At 44.5% G+C, this 13981-nt stretch overlaps 1 protein-coding gene across 3 annotated transcripts in view; it reads left to right on the top strand.

Annotated features, from left to right (window-relative positions):
• The window catches only part of LOC139582578 (exostosin-like 3), a 60476-nt gene that overhangs the window by 37267 nt on the left and 9228 nt on the right, over positions 1 to 13981 (top strand). For all 3 annotated transcript variants that reach the window (XR_011676383.1, XM_071412705.1, XM_071412706.1), the window contains 2 exons: positions 419 to 3017; positions 3986 to 4113. Coding sequence is in view for 2 of the 3 variants with exons in the window: in XM_071412705.1 (XP_071268806.1) it covers positions 876 to 3017; positions 3986 to 4113 (2270 nt within the window). In the remaining variant the exon portion in view is untranslated. The remainder of the gene's footprint in view (positions 1 to 418; positions 3018 to 3985; positions 4114 to 13981) is intronic.

The raw sequence follows: 13981 nt of genomic DNA on the forward strand, positions 1-13981 counted from the left end.
TATTTGGACTATGATGTGAAGGCTAGACTTTCCGTGAGTTTATTCATCTGATATACTAAGAATGCCAGCTAAAGGCCTTCCCACGCTGTACATCAGATTGTCTTTTACGATTATTACGTCACACTGTGCGATGTTACCAAATTACAATCTTGTTATCAACCTGGCCAGATGGTACATTTTGCTTCCGTTCTGTCGTCACATTCTGCGATTGGCTTGCGAGGCTATGTCAACCAATGTAGGCTACGTCAACCAATGTAGGCTACGTCAACCAATGTAGGCTACGTCAACTGCAGAGGTGTATTTGATCTGCGTATGTGCCAGCGCCAGTAGCTGAGACTGCAAAATCCTACATTATGTGCGGGCCTTTAGGGATCTTATATATTCTAATTTTGACATCGTTTTTCTGTATCTGTTTTAGGTTTTGACATTTGGAGGCCTTTCGCTCTTCGGCAGACCCACTCGGACCCAGATAATGGGCACAACCTGGGCAGGAGCGGCCGACCGATGATGCCACTCTGCTGCACTGTGACCAGCCATGTTCTCGTCCAAGGCTTTTCCCAGAAGGGGCTCCCCTCCCCCGACACTGTGCTTACATAGGTCAGGAATACAACTACATCATACAAAAGGAACGATGGTATGGACTTGTCTGAACTATGGCACACCTGCAGGATAAAGGTGAGGTCCCCCGACATCTGATACCAAAAGGAAAACCAAGATCAAGTAGATCCATATTTTATAAGGACAAAACAAGTCAATGAACAACTGATGGTTTAGCGTCCACACTTTCACTATGTTGACGAGGTTGCACCATGGCTGCTGATTCCTGTAGACTAGTAGACTCTCCGGTGCAGCACTGAGCCCAGTGACCCTAACCCATGATGCAGCGTAACGGTGGCGGGGTGGGGGCTGGTGGACAGCCGTGGGTGCTGCGGCGCGTGCGCCTCACCTGGCTCAGCTTCATGCTCTTCTTCATCCTGGTCTTCTTCCCGCTCATCGCCCACTACTACCTCACCACCATCGACGATGCGGGCGGCCCCGACAAGCGCATCTTCGGCCCTCGGCCCGGCGGTGAGCTGTGCGAAGCCAAGCACGTGCAGGACCTGTGCCGCATCCGCGAGTCGGTCAGCGAGGAGCTGCTACAGCTGGAGGCCAAGCGGCAGGAGCTGAACGGGGAGATCGTCCGGCTCAACCTGCGTATCGAAGCGTGCAAGCGTAGCATCGACAGTGCCAAGCAGGACCTGCTGCAGTTGAAGAACGTCATCAGCCAGACGGAGCACTCATACAAGGAGCTGATGGCCCAGAACCAGCCCAAGCTCTCGCTTCCTGTGAGGTTATTACCTGACAAGGACGACCCAGGACTACCCCCGCCCAAGTCTGCCCACGTCTGCCGCCTGCGCTCCTGCTTCGACTACGCCCGCTGCCCGTTGACCTCGGGCTTCCCTGTGTACGTCTACGACACGGCCTCCTACCCCTGGGGTGAGTCCCTGGACCCGCTGGTCAGGCAGGCCTTCGCCACCTCGGTGAAGAGCAGCATCTACGTGACGGACAACCCCAGCATCGCCTGTCTGTATGTGGTGCTGGTGGGGGAGCTGCAGGAGTCTCCTTCCTCCCCCCTCCCGGCCCCCTCAGCGCTGGAGAAGCAGCTGAAGGCTCTGCCGTACTGGAGGTCTGACGGACACAACCATCTCCTGGTCCACCTTTCCAGGAAGTCCATGACGCAGAACTTCCTGTACAATGTGAGCACGGGCCGGGCTGCAGTGGCCCAGTCCACCTTTCTTGAGCAGCAGTACCGCGAGGGCTTCGACCTGGTGGTGTCCCCACTGGTCCACGCCCTCTCTGAGCCCAACTTCCTGGAGGTGCCGCCCCAGGTGCCTGTCAAGAGGAAGTACCTGTTTACCTTCCAGGGCGAGAGGGTGGAGTCTCTGAGGAGCAGCCTGCAGGAGGGGCCGCCCCAGTCCTTTGAGGAGGAGATGGAGGGAGACCCGCCAGCCGACTACGACGATCGCATCATCGGAACGCTTAAGGCAGTGCAGGACAGCCACCTGGACCAGGTGCTGGTGGAGTTCACCTGTAAGAGCCCGCAGCCGAGCCTGCCCACAGAGTGGGCCCTGTGTGGGGAGAGGGAGGAGCGGCTAGAGGTCCTTAAGGCCTCCACCTTTGCCTTGGTCATCTCCCCCGGGGACGGTCAACTGATAGCCTCAGCGGGCAACGGCATGAGGCTGTTTGAGGCCCTGGAGGTGGGGGCCATCCCTGTGGTACTGGGGGACCATGTCAGGCTGCCCTACCATCAGCTGGTCCACTGGAGCGAGGCGGCCATTATGGTGCCCAAGCCCCGCATCACCGAGCTGCACTTCCTGCTACGCAGCCTATCAGACAATGACCTGCTGGCCATGCGGCGGCAGGGCCGCTTCCTGTGGGAAACCTACTTCTCTACCTCAGAGAACGTCCTGGGCACAATTCTGGCTAGCGTCCGGACCCGCATCCAGGTGCCCCCCGCGCCCATCCACGAGGAGCCCGCCCAGGAGATCCCCCACAAGGCGGGCAAGATGGCGGGCACGGACGCTAACCTGGCCGACAATGGCGACCTGGACCTGGGTCCCGTGGAGACGGAGCCACCCTACGCCTCACCACGCTTCCTTCGCAACTTCACCTACACAGCATCTGACACCTACCAGACCTGGAACCGCGCCCCGGGGCCTTTCCACCTCTTCCCTCACACGCCTCTGGACCCGGTGCTGCCCTCGGAGGCCAAGTTCCTGGGTTCGGGCACGGGCTTCCGCCCCATTGGCAGTGGCACGGGGGGCTCGGGGAAGGAGTTTCAGGCAGCGCTGGGTGGGAACGTGCCCCGGGAGCAGTTCACCGTGGTCATGCTGACCTACGAGAGGGAGGAGGTTCTGATGAACTCCCTGGAGAGGCTCAACGGGCTGCCTTACCTCAACAAAGTGGTGGTGGTGTGGAACTCCCCCAAGCCTCCTTCAGACGACCTGCTGTGGCCAGACATCGGCCTGCCCATCGTGGTGAGTACCTTCCATCGTCGCTGAATACCAAACATACCCCTGCTGCTTAGTGCTCTCACTGCTCAGAATGAACAATATTATTGAATGGGAGAGAATACTCTGAAATGCAAAAAGTGTAACCTCAACCTGTGATGTGGTGCAGCAGTCTCTGAGGCTGTGTGTCTGAGAGAGTGTGCTCTAGTACATCAGGCTAGCTCCTGAAGCTGATTTGATCTGCTCTCCCTGCTTCGCTTTGAAGCTTTTCCCTACAAGTCTGCAGGCCAGCCAGTCAAATTACACCCGCTGATATAAAAGGAAATAGAAAATGTTTAGTCCACAGAAAAAGTCTGTCTTTTATAGTAGATGAGAAGTTAAACAGAATATTCAAGAACCCCAAATTACACTGCCTGTAGGCGAGATTCCCTCTCTGCGGGGGCTTATGATGGGAGGATAGTTGAATGATCTTGAATTAATAGCCTAATTGGTTGACACATTTTAAAATCCTCTTAAATATTTATTGCTAATAGACATACTTTCATGTTTTTAAAGAGGGGTTAGTCTAAGAATGTTGTTGAGAAAGGGGGGCTGAGTGGTTTGGCCCATGGTTTACTACCCTGTGCTGTAGGCCTACTTTAATGAAATTCAACATTAGGACTCAAAGGATGCACAACACACTGTTTTTGCTCTGTACTGGAAGTCCTCTATTTTGAAAATGTGACTGCTGGCATGCACACATTATTGGGATTGTATTACAAGTGAACTAATTAATTAATACTAAAAAATCGTTTTTCAGTGAAGATTCCTGTGGACTTCCAGTCTTTGTACTAACACAAGTTAGCGATGGCTCCAGAAAATACCTTCAACTTCCTTCAAACTGCACACAGAGACATAAAAATGATATCCATGAGTTCATTTGACTCTGGGGAAGTAGACAAAAAGGCATTGCCAAGATGTTGCACTATCCCTTTAACATGTCTCCTGTCCTGCAGGTGGTGCGCACGGAGAAGAACAGCCTCAACAACCGCTTCCTGCCCTGGGACGTCGTGGAGACGGAAGCCATCTTGTCCATCGACGACGACGCCCACCTCCGCCACGACGAGATCATGTTTGGGTTCAGGTCAGTGGGGGGGGGGGGTCTGTTTCAGGACCTGTCATTGGAGCCAAAGTTCTTTGGAAAAAGAAAGTGCCATATGTTTTGTGTTTAATAGATTTATAAAGATTTAAAAAAAATGGAACCCAGCAGACAGATTATCCGTCTACAGATAATGACAAATGTGTGAATTGACACTTATTCCAAAATCATTTTTTAAAAATCTAACATTCAGAGAGCTAATATCAATACTATGCATGTCAGTCTCTCTTGGCTAAATGTAGAGGAGAGACTGACTACATCACTTCTTGTTTTTATAAGAAACATTGTTAAACTCAAAATGTTTGCATAATCAACTTACATACAGCACTGACACACACATACTTACCCCACCGGACATGCCACCAGGGGTCTTTTCACAGTCCCAAAATCCAGAACAAAAAAAAACCTTCAGTATTATATAGAGCCATGATTGCGTGGAACTCCCTTCCATCAAAGATATTGTGTGTATGTACTGATATGTAGGTTGTGTGGGACGTTTTACATTGATGTAGTTCAGTCCTTTAGCTGTTCTTGTCTATTAATGTTCTGTATTATTTCATGCTTTGTGGACCCCAGGAAGACTAGCTGCTGCAACAGCTCGTGCGGATCCTAATAAAATACCAAATACCAACCCACAATGACATCGAAAAGCATTTGTAGAACAGAATATACCACACAAAACAAACACACATCTCACTGACCCTGACAGATCAACAAGAGAAAAATGGACCATGTTGAATTTTCAAGTACACCCGAGCTAGACTTGCCTCAACTTGAATATATACAGTGCATTCGGAAAGTATTCAGACCATTTACCCAGTTCTTTGTTGAAGCACCTTTGACAGTGATTTCAGCCTCGAGTCTTCGGTATGGCGCTACAAGCTTGGCACACCTGAACTGGGGGAGTTTCTCTCATTCTTTTCTGTAGATCTTCTCAAGCTCTGTCAGGTTGGATGGGGAGTGTCGCCGCACAGCTATTTTCAGGTCTCAGAAATGTTCGGTCGGGTTCAACGGGTTCAAGTCCTGGCTCTGGCTGGGCCATTCAAGAGACTTGAGATTCAGAGAATTGTCCTGAAGCCACTCCTGCGTTGTCTTGGCTGTGTGCTTAGGGTCGTTGTCCTGTTGGACGGTAAACATTCGCCCCAGTCTGAGGTCCTTAGTGCTCTGGAGCAAGTTTTTAATCAAGGATCTCTCTACTTTGCTGCATTCAACTTTCCCTCGATCCTGACAAGTCTCCCAGTCCCTGCCGCTGAAAAACATCCCTACAGCATGATGCTGCCACCACCGTGCTTCACCGTAGGGATGATGCCAGGTTTCCTCCAGACTTTTCCTTGATCAGACCAGAGAATCTTGTTTCTCATGATCTGAGAGTCCTTTAGGTGCCTTTTGTCAAACTCCATGCGGGCTGTCATGTGCCTTTTACTGAGGAGTGGCTTCCGCGTGTCCACTCTAACGTAAAGGCCTGATTGGTGGAGTGCTGCAGAGATGGTTGTCCTTCTGGAAGATTCTCCCATCTCCACAGAGGAACTCTGGAGCTCTGCCAGAGTGACCATCCGGTTCTTGGTCACCTCCCTGACGAAGGTCCTTTTCCCCTGATTGCTCAGTTTGGCCGGGCGGCCAGCTCTAGGAAGAGTCTTGGTCGTTCCAAACTTCTTCCATTTAAGAACGACGGAGGCCACTGTGTTCTTGGGGACCTTCAATGCTGCAGACATATTTTGGTACCCTTCCCCAGATCTGTGCCTCGACACAATCCTGTCTCGGAGCTCTATAGACAATTCCTTCGACCTCATGGCTTGTTTTTTGCTCTGACATGCACTGCCAACTGTGGGACCTTATATAGACGTGTGTGGCTTTCCAAATCATGTCCAATCAATTGAATTTACCACAGGTGGACTCCAATCAGGATGTAGAAACATCTCAAGGATGATCAATGGAAACAGGATGCACCTGAGCTCAATTTTGAGTCTCATAGCAAAGGGTGTGAATTCTTATGTAAATAAGGTATTTCAGTTTTTTTATTTATACATTTGCAAAAATGTCTATATACCTGTTTTTGCTTTGTCGTTATGGGGAATTGTGTGTAGATGGGGGGGAAGTATTTAATCAATTTTAGAATAAGGCTGTAATTAAACAAAACAAAAAATCCGAATGCACTGTAAGTACCATATATAAAGCTACGTTCTTGGATAAAAATAAATAACAAAATGGCTGTGCTAGGGAAATGTAACCCCTCCCAAATCCATACACAGCGCTCTACATGCAATGACTGAACATATTTTTACAATATCTTTACCATATTTTGAAGCTATGCATTGTTTACATTCTTGCTGTTTTTAAACAATGGAGAAATAAAACCTTAGCCTATATTTGGGGTTTTGGTAAAGACATAGTTATGCTACGTCCCTCAGGCATTTATAAGTTACATTCTTCAAGGATCAATGGGTAAATATCAAGGATTTAATTGACTGTTGAACAGCTTTAAATCCCAGGCTGTAGCTTGAAGTACCGTTTAAAGTGGGGGCTTGTGATTATGTGAACAGCACTCTGTGCGTCATCTAAAGGTTAGCCACTGCAGCATGTCCGGGCAGGCAAAATGCTGCACTGTATGAATGGTGTCATTTGTCATGAATTATCCTGAACTCCCCAGGAACTCTCCTGTAATGTTTCTCCTCTCCTAGAACTGACCTGGAATGTTTCTCCTCACCTAGAACTCTCCTGTACCTATCCTGTAATGTTTCTCCTAGAACTCTCCTGGAAAGTTTCTCCTCACCTAGAACTCTCCTGTACCTATCCTGTAATATTTCTCCTAGAACTCTCCTGGAAAGTTTCTCCTCACCTAGAACTCTCCTGGAACTATCCTGGAATGTTTCTCCTCACCCAAAACTCTCCTAGAACTATCCTGGAATGTTCCTCCTCACCTAGAACTCTCCTGGAACTATCCTGGAATGTTTCTCCTCACCTTGAACTCTCCCGGAACTATCCTGGAATGTTCCTCCCCACCTTGAACTATCCTGGAATGTTTCTCCTCACCTTGAACTCTCCTGGAATGTTCCTCCCCACCTTGAACTATCCTGGAATGTTTCTCCTCACCTTGAACTCTCCTGGAATGTTCCTTCTCACCTTGAACTCTCCTGGAACTATCCTGGAATGTTCCTTCTCACCTTGAACTCTCCTGGAATGTTCCTCCCCACCTTGAACTCTCCTGGAACTATCCTGGAATGTTTCTCCTCACCTAGAACAACAGTTCCACTGGGAATTTATAAAGCATGCATATAATGAGAATGTGCTAGATCGCCAAGGAAAAGGTCTGATGTTTGGTAGGAGTATATACTTGATGTGTGTGGACTTATGGAGAATTCCTCTGTTCACCAGAAGTAGAAATGTAGGAAACTCCAGAAGAGGTGTGTGTGCATGCAGAGAGGACAGCCCCTCAGAGATGAGGGTGGGTGCAGTGTGTGGGAGAGAAACGAATGCACAACACATACCTCTATACAGCTCTTCTCCTTGTAGATTGCTGTCCTTGCTGATGAGCTGTAGAGACCTTGTTGTCAGCTAAATCATTTTCATTATAGGCCTTCATGTACAGTACAATATGTATATATTGTGGTCACATTTTGATGGAGTTCTCCGTTCATTCTCCCCTGTATAATGCTGACTTTTCCTCTACATAATTGAATCAAACTGTATAAGTCTGGTTGGTATCAGAGTATGGTTAGTACCTGTATAACAGTCTGGTTGGTATCAGAGTATGGTTAGTACCTGTATAACAGTCTGTTTGGTATCAGAGTATGGTTAGTACCTGTATAACAGTCTGGTTGGTATCAGAGTATGGTTAGTAACTGTATAACAGTCTGGTTGGTATCAGAGTATGGTTAGTACCTGTATAACAGCCTGGTTGGTATCAGAGTATGGTTAGTACCTGTATAACAGTCTGGTTGGTATCAGAGTATGGTTAGTACCTGTATAACAGTCTGGTTGGTATCAGAGTATGGTTAGTACCTGTATAACAGTCTGGTTGGTATCAGAGTATGGTTAGTAACTGTATAACAGTCTGGTTGGTATCAGAGTATGGTTAGTACCTGTATAACAGTCTGGTTGGTATCAGAGTATGGTTAGTAACTGTATAACAGTCTGGTTGGTATCATAGTATGGTTAGTAACTGTACAACAGTCTGGTTGGTATCAGAGTATGGTTAGTAACTGTATAACAGTCTGGTTGGTATCAGAGTATGGTTAGTAACTGTATAACAGTCTGGTTGGTATCAGAGTATGGTTAGTACCTGTATAACAGTCTGGTTGGTATCAGAGTATGGTTAGTACCTGTATAACAGTCTGGTTGGTATCAGAGTATGGTTAGTAACTGTATAACAGTCTGGTTGGTATCAGAGTATGGTTAGTACCTGTATAACAGTCTGGTTGGTATCAGAGTATGGTTAGTACCTGTATAACAGTCTGGTTGGTATCAGAGTATGGTTAGTAACTGTATAACAGTCTGGTTGGTATCAGAGTATGGTTAGTACCTGTATAACAGTCTGGTTGGTATCAGAGTATGGTTAGTAACTGTATAACAGTCTGGTTGGTATCAGAGTATGGTTAGTAACTGTATAACAGTCTGGTTGGTATCAGAGTATGGTTAGTACCTGTATAACAGTCTGGTTGGTATCAGAGTATGGTTAGTAACTGTATAACAGTCTGGTTGGTATCAGAGTATGGTTTGTAACTGTATAACAGTCTGGTTGGTATCAGAGTATGGTTAGTAACTGTATAACAGTCTGGTTGGTATCAGAGTATGGTTAGTAACTGTATAACAGTCTGGTTGGTATCAGAGTATGGTTAGTAACTGTATAACAGTCTGGTTGGTATCAGAGTATGGTTAGTACCTGTATAACAGTCTGGTTGGTATCAGAGTATGGTTAGTACCTGTATAACAGTCTGGTTGGTATCAGAGTATGGTTAGTAACTGTATAACAGTCTGGTTGGTATCAGAGTATGGTTAGTAACTGTATAACAGTCTGGTTGGTATCAGAGTATGGTTAGTACCTGTATAACAGTCTGGTTGGTATCAGAGTATGGTTAGTACCTGTATAACAGTCTGGTTGGTATCATAGTATGGTTAGTAACTGTATAACAGTCTGGTTGGTATCAGAGTATGGTTAGTACCTGTATAACAGTCTGGTTGTGGGTATCAGAGTATGGTTAGTAACTGTATAACAGTCTGGTTGGTATCAGAGTATGGTTAGTACCTGTATAACAGTCTGGTTGGTATCAGAGTATGGTTAGTACCTGTATAACAGTCTGGTTGGTATCAGAGTATGGTTAGTAACTGTATAACAGTCTGGTTGGTATCAGAGTATGGTTAGTACCTGTATAACAGTCTGGTTGGTATCAGAGTATGGTTAGTAACTGTATAACAGTCTGGTTGGTATCAGAGTATGGTTAGTACCTGTATAACAGTCTGGTTGGTATCAGAGTATGGTTAGTAACTGTATAACAGTCTGGTTGGTATCAGAGTATGGTTAGTACCTATATAACAGTCTGGTGGGTATCAGAGTATGGTTAGTAACTGTATAACAGTCTGGTTGGTATCAGAGTATGGTTAGTAACTGTATAACAGTCTGGTTGGTATCATAGTATGGTTAGTAACTGTATAACAGTCTGGTTGGTATCAGAGTATGGTTAGTACCTGTATAACAGTCTGGTTGGTATCAGAGTATGGTTAGTAACTGTATAACAGTCTGGTTGGTATCAGAGTATGGTTAGTACCTGTATAACAGTCTGGTTGGTATCAGAGTATGGTTAGTACCTGTATAACAGTCTGGTTGGTATCAGAGTATGGTTAGTACCTGTATAACAGTCTGGTTGGTATCAGAGTATGGTTAGTACCTGTATAACAGTCTGGTTGGTATCAGAGTATGGTTAGTACCTGTATAACAGTCTGGTTGTGGGTATCAGAGTATGGTTAGTAACTGTATAACAGTCTGGTTGGTATCAGAGTATGGTTAGTACCTGTATAACAGTCTGGTTGGTATCAGAGTATGGTTAGTACCTGTATAACAGTCTGGTTGGTATCAGAGTATGGTTAGTAACTGTATAACAGTCTGGTTGGTATCAGAGTATGGTTAGTACCTGTATAACAGTCTGGTTGGTATCAGAGTATGGTTAGTAACTGTATAACAGTCTGGTTGGTATCAGAGTATGGTTAGTACCTGTATAACAGTCTGGTTGGTATCAGAGTATGGTTAGTACCTGTATAACAGTCTGGTTGGTATCAGAGTATGGTTAGTAACTGTATAACAGTCTGGTTGGTATCATAGTATGGTTAGTAACTGTACAACAGTCTGGTTGGTATCAGAGTATGGTTAGTAACTGTATAACAGTCTGGTTGGTATCAGAGTATGGTTAGTAACTGTATAACAGTCTGGTTGGTATCAGAGTATGGTTAGTACCTGTATAACAGTCTGGTTGGTATCAGAGTATGGTTAGTACCTGTATAACAGTCTGGTTGGTATCAGAGTATGGTTAGTAACTGTATAACAGTCTGGTTGGTATCAGAGTATGGTTAGTACCTGTATAACAGTCTGGTTGGTATCAGAGTATGGTTAGTACCTGTATAACAGTCTGGTTGGTATCAGAGTATGGTTAGTAACTGTATAACAGTCTGGTTGGTATCAGAGTATGGTTAGTAACTGTATAACAGTCTGGTTGGTATCAGAGTATGGTTAGTACCTGTATAACAGTCTGGTTGGTATCAGAGTATGGTTAGTAACTGTATAACAGTCTGGTTGGTATCAGAGTATGGTTAGTAACTGTATAACAGTCTGGTTGGTATCAGAGTATGGTTAGTAACTGTATAACAGTCTGGTTGGTATCAGAGTATGGTTAGTAACTGTATAACAGTCTGGTTGGTATCAGAGTATGGTTAGTAACTGTATAACAGTCTGGTTGGTATCAGAGTATGGTTAGTACCTGTATAACAGTCTGGTTGGTATCAGAGTATGGTTAGTACCTGTATAACAGTCTGGTTGGTATCAGAGTATGGTTAGTAACTGTATAACAGTCTGGTTGGTATCAGAGTATGGTTAGTAACTGTATAACAGTCTGGTTGGTATCAGAGTATGGTTAGTACCTGTATAACAGTCTGGTTGGTATCAGAGTATGGTTAGTACCTGTATAACAGTCTGGTTGGTATCATAGTATGGTTAGTAACTGTATAACAGTCTGGTTGGTATCAGAGTATGGTTAGTACCTGTATAACAGTCTGGTTGTGGGTATCAGAGTATGGTTAGTAACTGTATAACAGTCTGGTTGGTATCAGAGTATGGTTAGTACCTGTATAACAGTCTGGTTGGTATCAGAGTATGGTTAGTACCTGTATAACAGTCTGGTTGGTATCAGAGTATGGTTAGTAACTGTATAACAGTCTGGTTGGTATCAGAGTATGGTTAGTACCTGTATAACAGTCTGGTTGGTATCAGAGTATGGTTAGTAACTGTATAACAGTCTGGTTGGTATCAGAGTATGGTTAGTACCTGTATAACAGTCTGGTTGGTATCAGAGTATGGTTAGTAACTGTATAACAGTCTGGTTGGTATCAGAGTATGGTTAGTAACTGTATAACAGTCTGGTTGGTATCAGAGTATGGTTAGTACCTGTATAACAGTCTGGTTGGTATCAGAGTATGGTTAGTAACTGTATAACAGTCTGGTTGGTATCATAGTATGGTTAGTAACTGTATAACAGTCTGGTTGGTATCAGAGTATGGTTAGTAACTGTATAACAGTCTGGTTGGTATCAGAGTATGGTTAGTAACTGTATAACAGTCTGGTTGGTATCAGAGTATGGTTAGTAACTGTATAACAGTCTGCTTGGTATCAAAGTATGGTTAGTAACTGTATAACAGTCTGGTTGGTATCAGAGTATGGTTAGTAACTGTATAACAGTCTGGTTGGTATCAGAGTATGGTTAGTACCTGTATAACAGTCTGGTTGGTATCAGAGTATGGTTAGTACCTGTATAACAGTCTGGTTGGTATCAGAGTATGGTTAGTAACTGTATAACAGTCTGGTTGGTATCAGAGTATGGTTAGTAACTGTATAACAGTCTGGTTGGTATCAGAGTATGGTTAGTACCTGTATAACAGTCTGGTTGGTATCAGAGTATGGTTAGTACCTGTATAACAGTCTGGTTGGTATCAGAGTATGGTTAGTAACTGTATAAAAGTCTGCTTGGTATCAAAGTATGGTTAGTAACTGTATAACAGTCTGGTTGGTATCAGAGTATGGTTAGTAACTGTATAACAGTCTGGTTGGTATCAGAGTATGGTTAGTAACTGTATAACAGTCTGGTTGGTATCAGAGTATGGTTAGTAACTGTATAACAGTCTGGCTGGTATCAGAGTATGGTTAGTAACTGTATAACAGTCTGGTTGGTATCAGAGTATGGTTAGTAACTGTATAACAGTCTGGTTGGTATCAGAGTATGGTTAGTAACTGTATAACAGTCTGGTTGGTATCAGAGTATGGTTAGTAACTGTATAACAGTCTGGTTGGTATCAGAGTATGGTTAGTAACTGTATAACAGTCTGGCTGGTATCAGAGTATGGTTAGTAACTGTATAACAGTCTGGTTGGTATCAGAGTATGGTTAGTAACTGTATAACAGTCTGGTTGGTATCAGAGTATGGTTAGTAACTGTATAACAGTCTGGTTGGTATCAGAGTATGGTTAGTAACTGTATAACAGTCTGGTTGGTATCAGAGTATGGTTAGTACCTGTATAACAGTCTGGTTGGTATCAGAGTATGGTTAGTAACTGTATAACAGTCTGGTTGGTATCAGAGTATGGTTAGTACCTGTATAACAGTCTGGTTGGTATCAGAGTATGGTTAGTAACTGTATAACAGTCTGGTTGGTATCAGAGTATGGTTAGTAACTGTATAACAGTCTGGTTGGTATCAGAGTATGGTTAGTAACTGTATAACAGTCTGGTTGGTATCAGAGTATGGTTAGTACCTGTATAACAGTCTGGTTGGTATCAGAGTATGGTTAGTACCTGTATAACAGTCTGGTTGGTATCAGAGTATGGTTAGTACCTGTATAACAGTCTGGTTGGTATCAGAGTATGGTTAGTACCTGTATAACAGTCTGGTTGGTATCAGAGTATGGTTAGTAACTGTATAACAGTCTGGTTGGTATCAGAGTATGGTTAGTAACTGTATAACAGTCTGGTTGGTATCAGAGTATGGTTAGTAACTGTATAACAGTCTGGTTGGTATCAGAGTATGGTTAGTACCTGTATAACAGTCTGGTTGGTATCAGAGTATGGTCAGTACCTGTATAACAGTCTGGTTGGTATCAGAGTATGGTTAGTAACTGTATAACAGTCTGGTTGGTATCAGAGTATGGTTAGTAACTGTATAACAGTCTGGTTGGTATCATAGTATGGTTAGTACCTGTATAACAGTCTGGTTGTGGGTATCAGAGTATGGTTAGTAACTGTATAACAGTCTGGTTGGTATCAGAGTATGGTTAGTACCTGTATAACAGTCTGGTTGGTATCAGAGTATGGTTAGTAACTGTATAACAGTCTGGTTGGTATCAGAGTATGGTTAGTAACTGTATAACAGTCTGGTTGGTATCAGAGTATGGTTAGTACCTGTATAACAGTCTGGTTGGTATCAGAGTATGGTTAGTACCTGTATAACAGTCTGGTTGGTATCAGAGTATGGTTAGTAACTGTATAACAGTCTGGTTGGTATCAGAGTATGGTTAGTACCTGTATAACAGTCTGGTTGGTATCAGAGTATGGTTAGTACCTGTATAACAGTCTGGTTGGTATCAGAGTATGGTTAGTAACT

The sequence above is a fragment of the Salvelinus alpinus genome, chromosome 8 (assembly GCF_045679555.1).
Source record: "Salvelinus alpinus chromosome 8, SLU_Salpinus.1, whole genome shotgun sequence".
Lineage (NCBI taxonomy): Eukaryota > Metazoa > Chordata > Actinopteri > Salmoniformes > Salmonidae > Salvelinus > Salvelinus alpinus.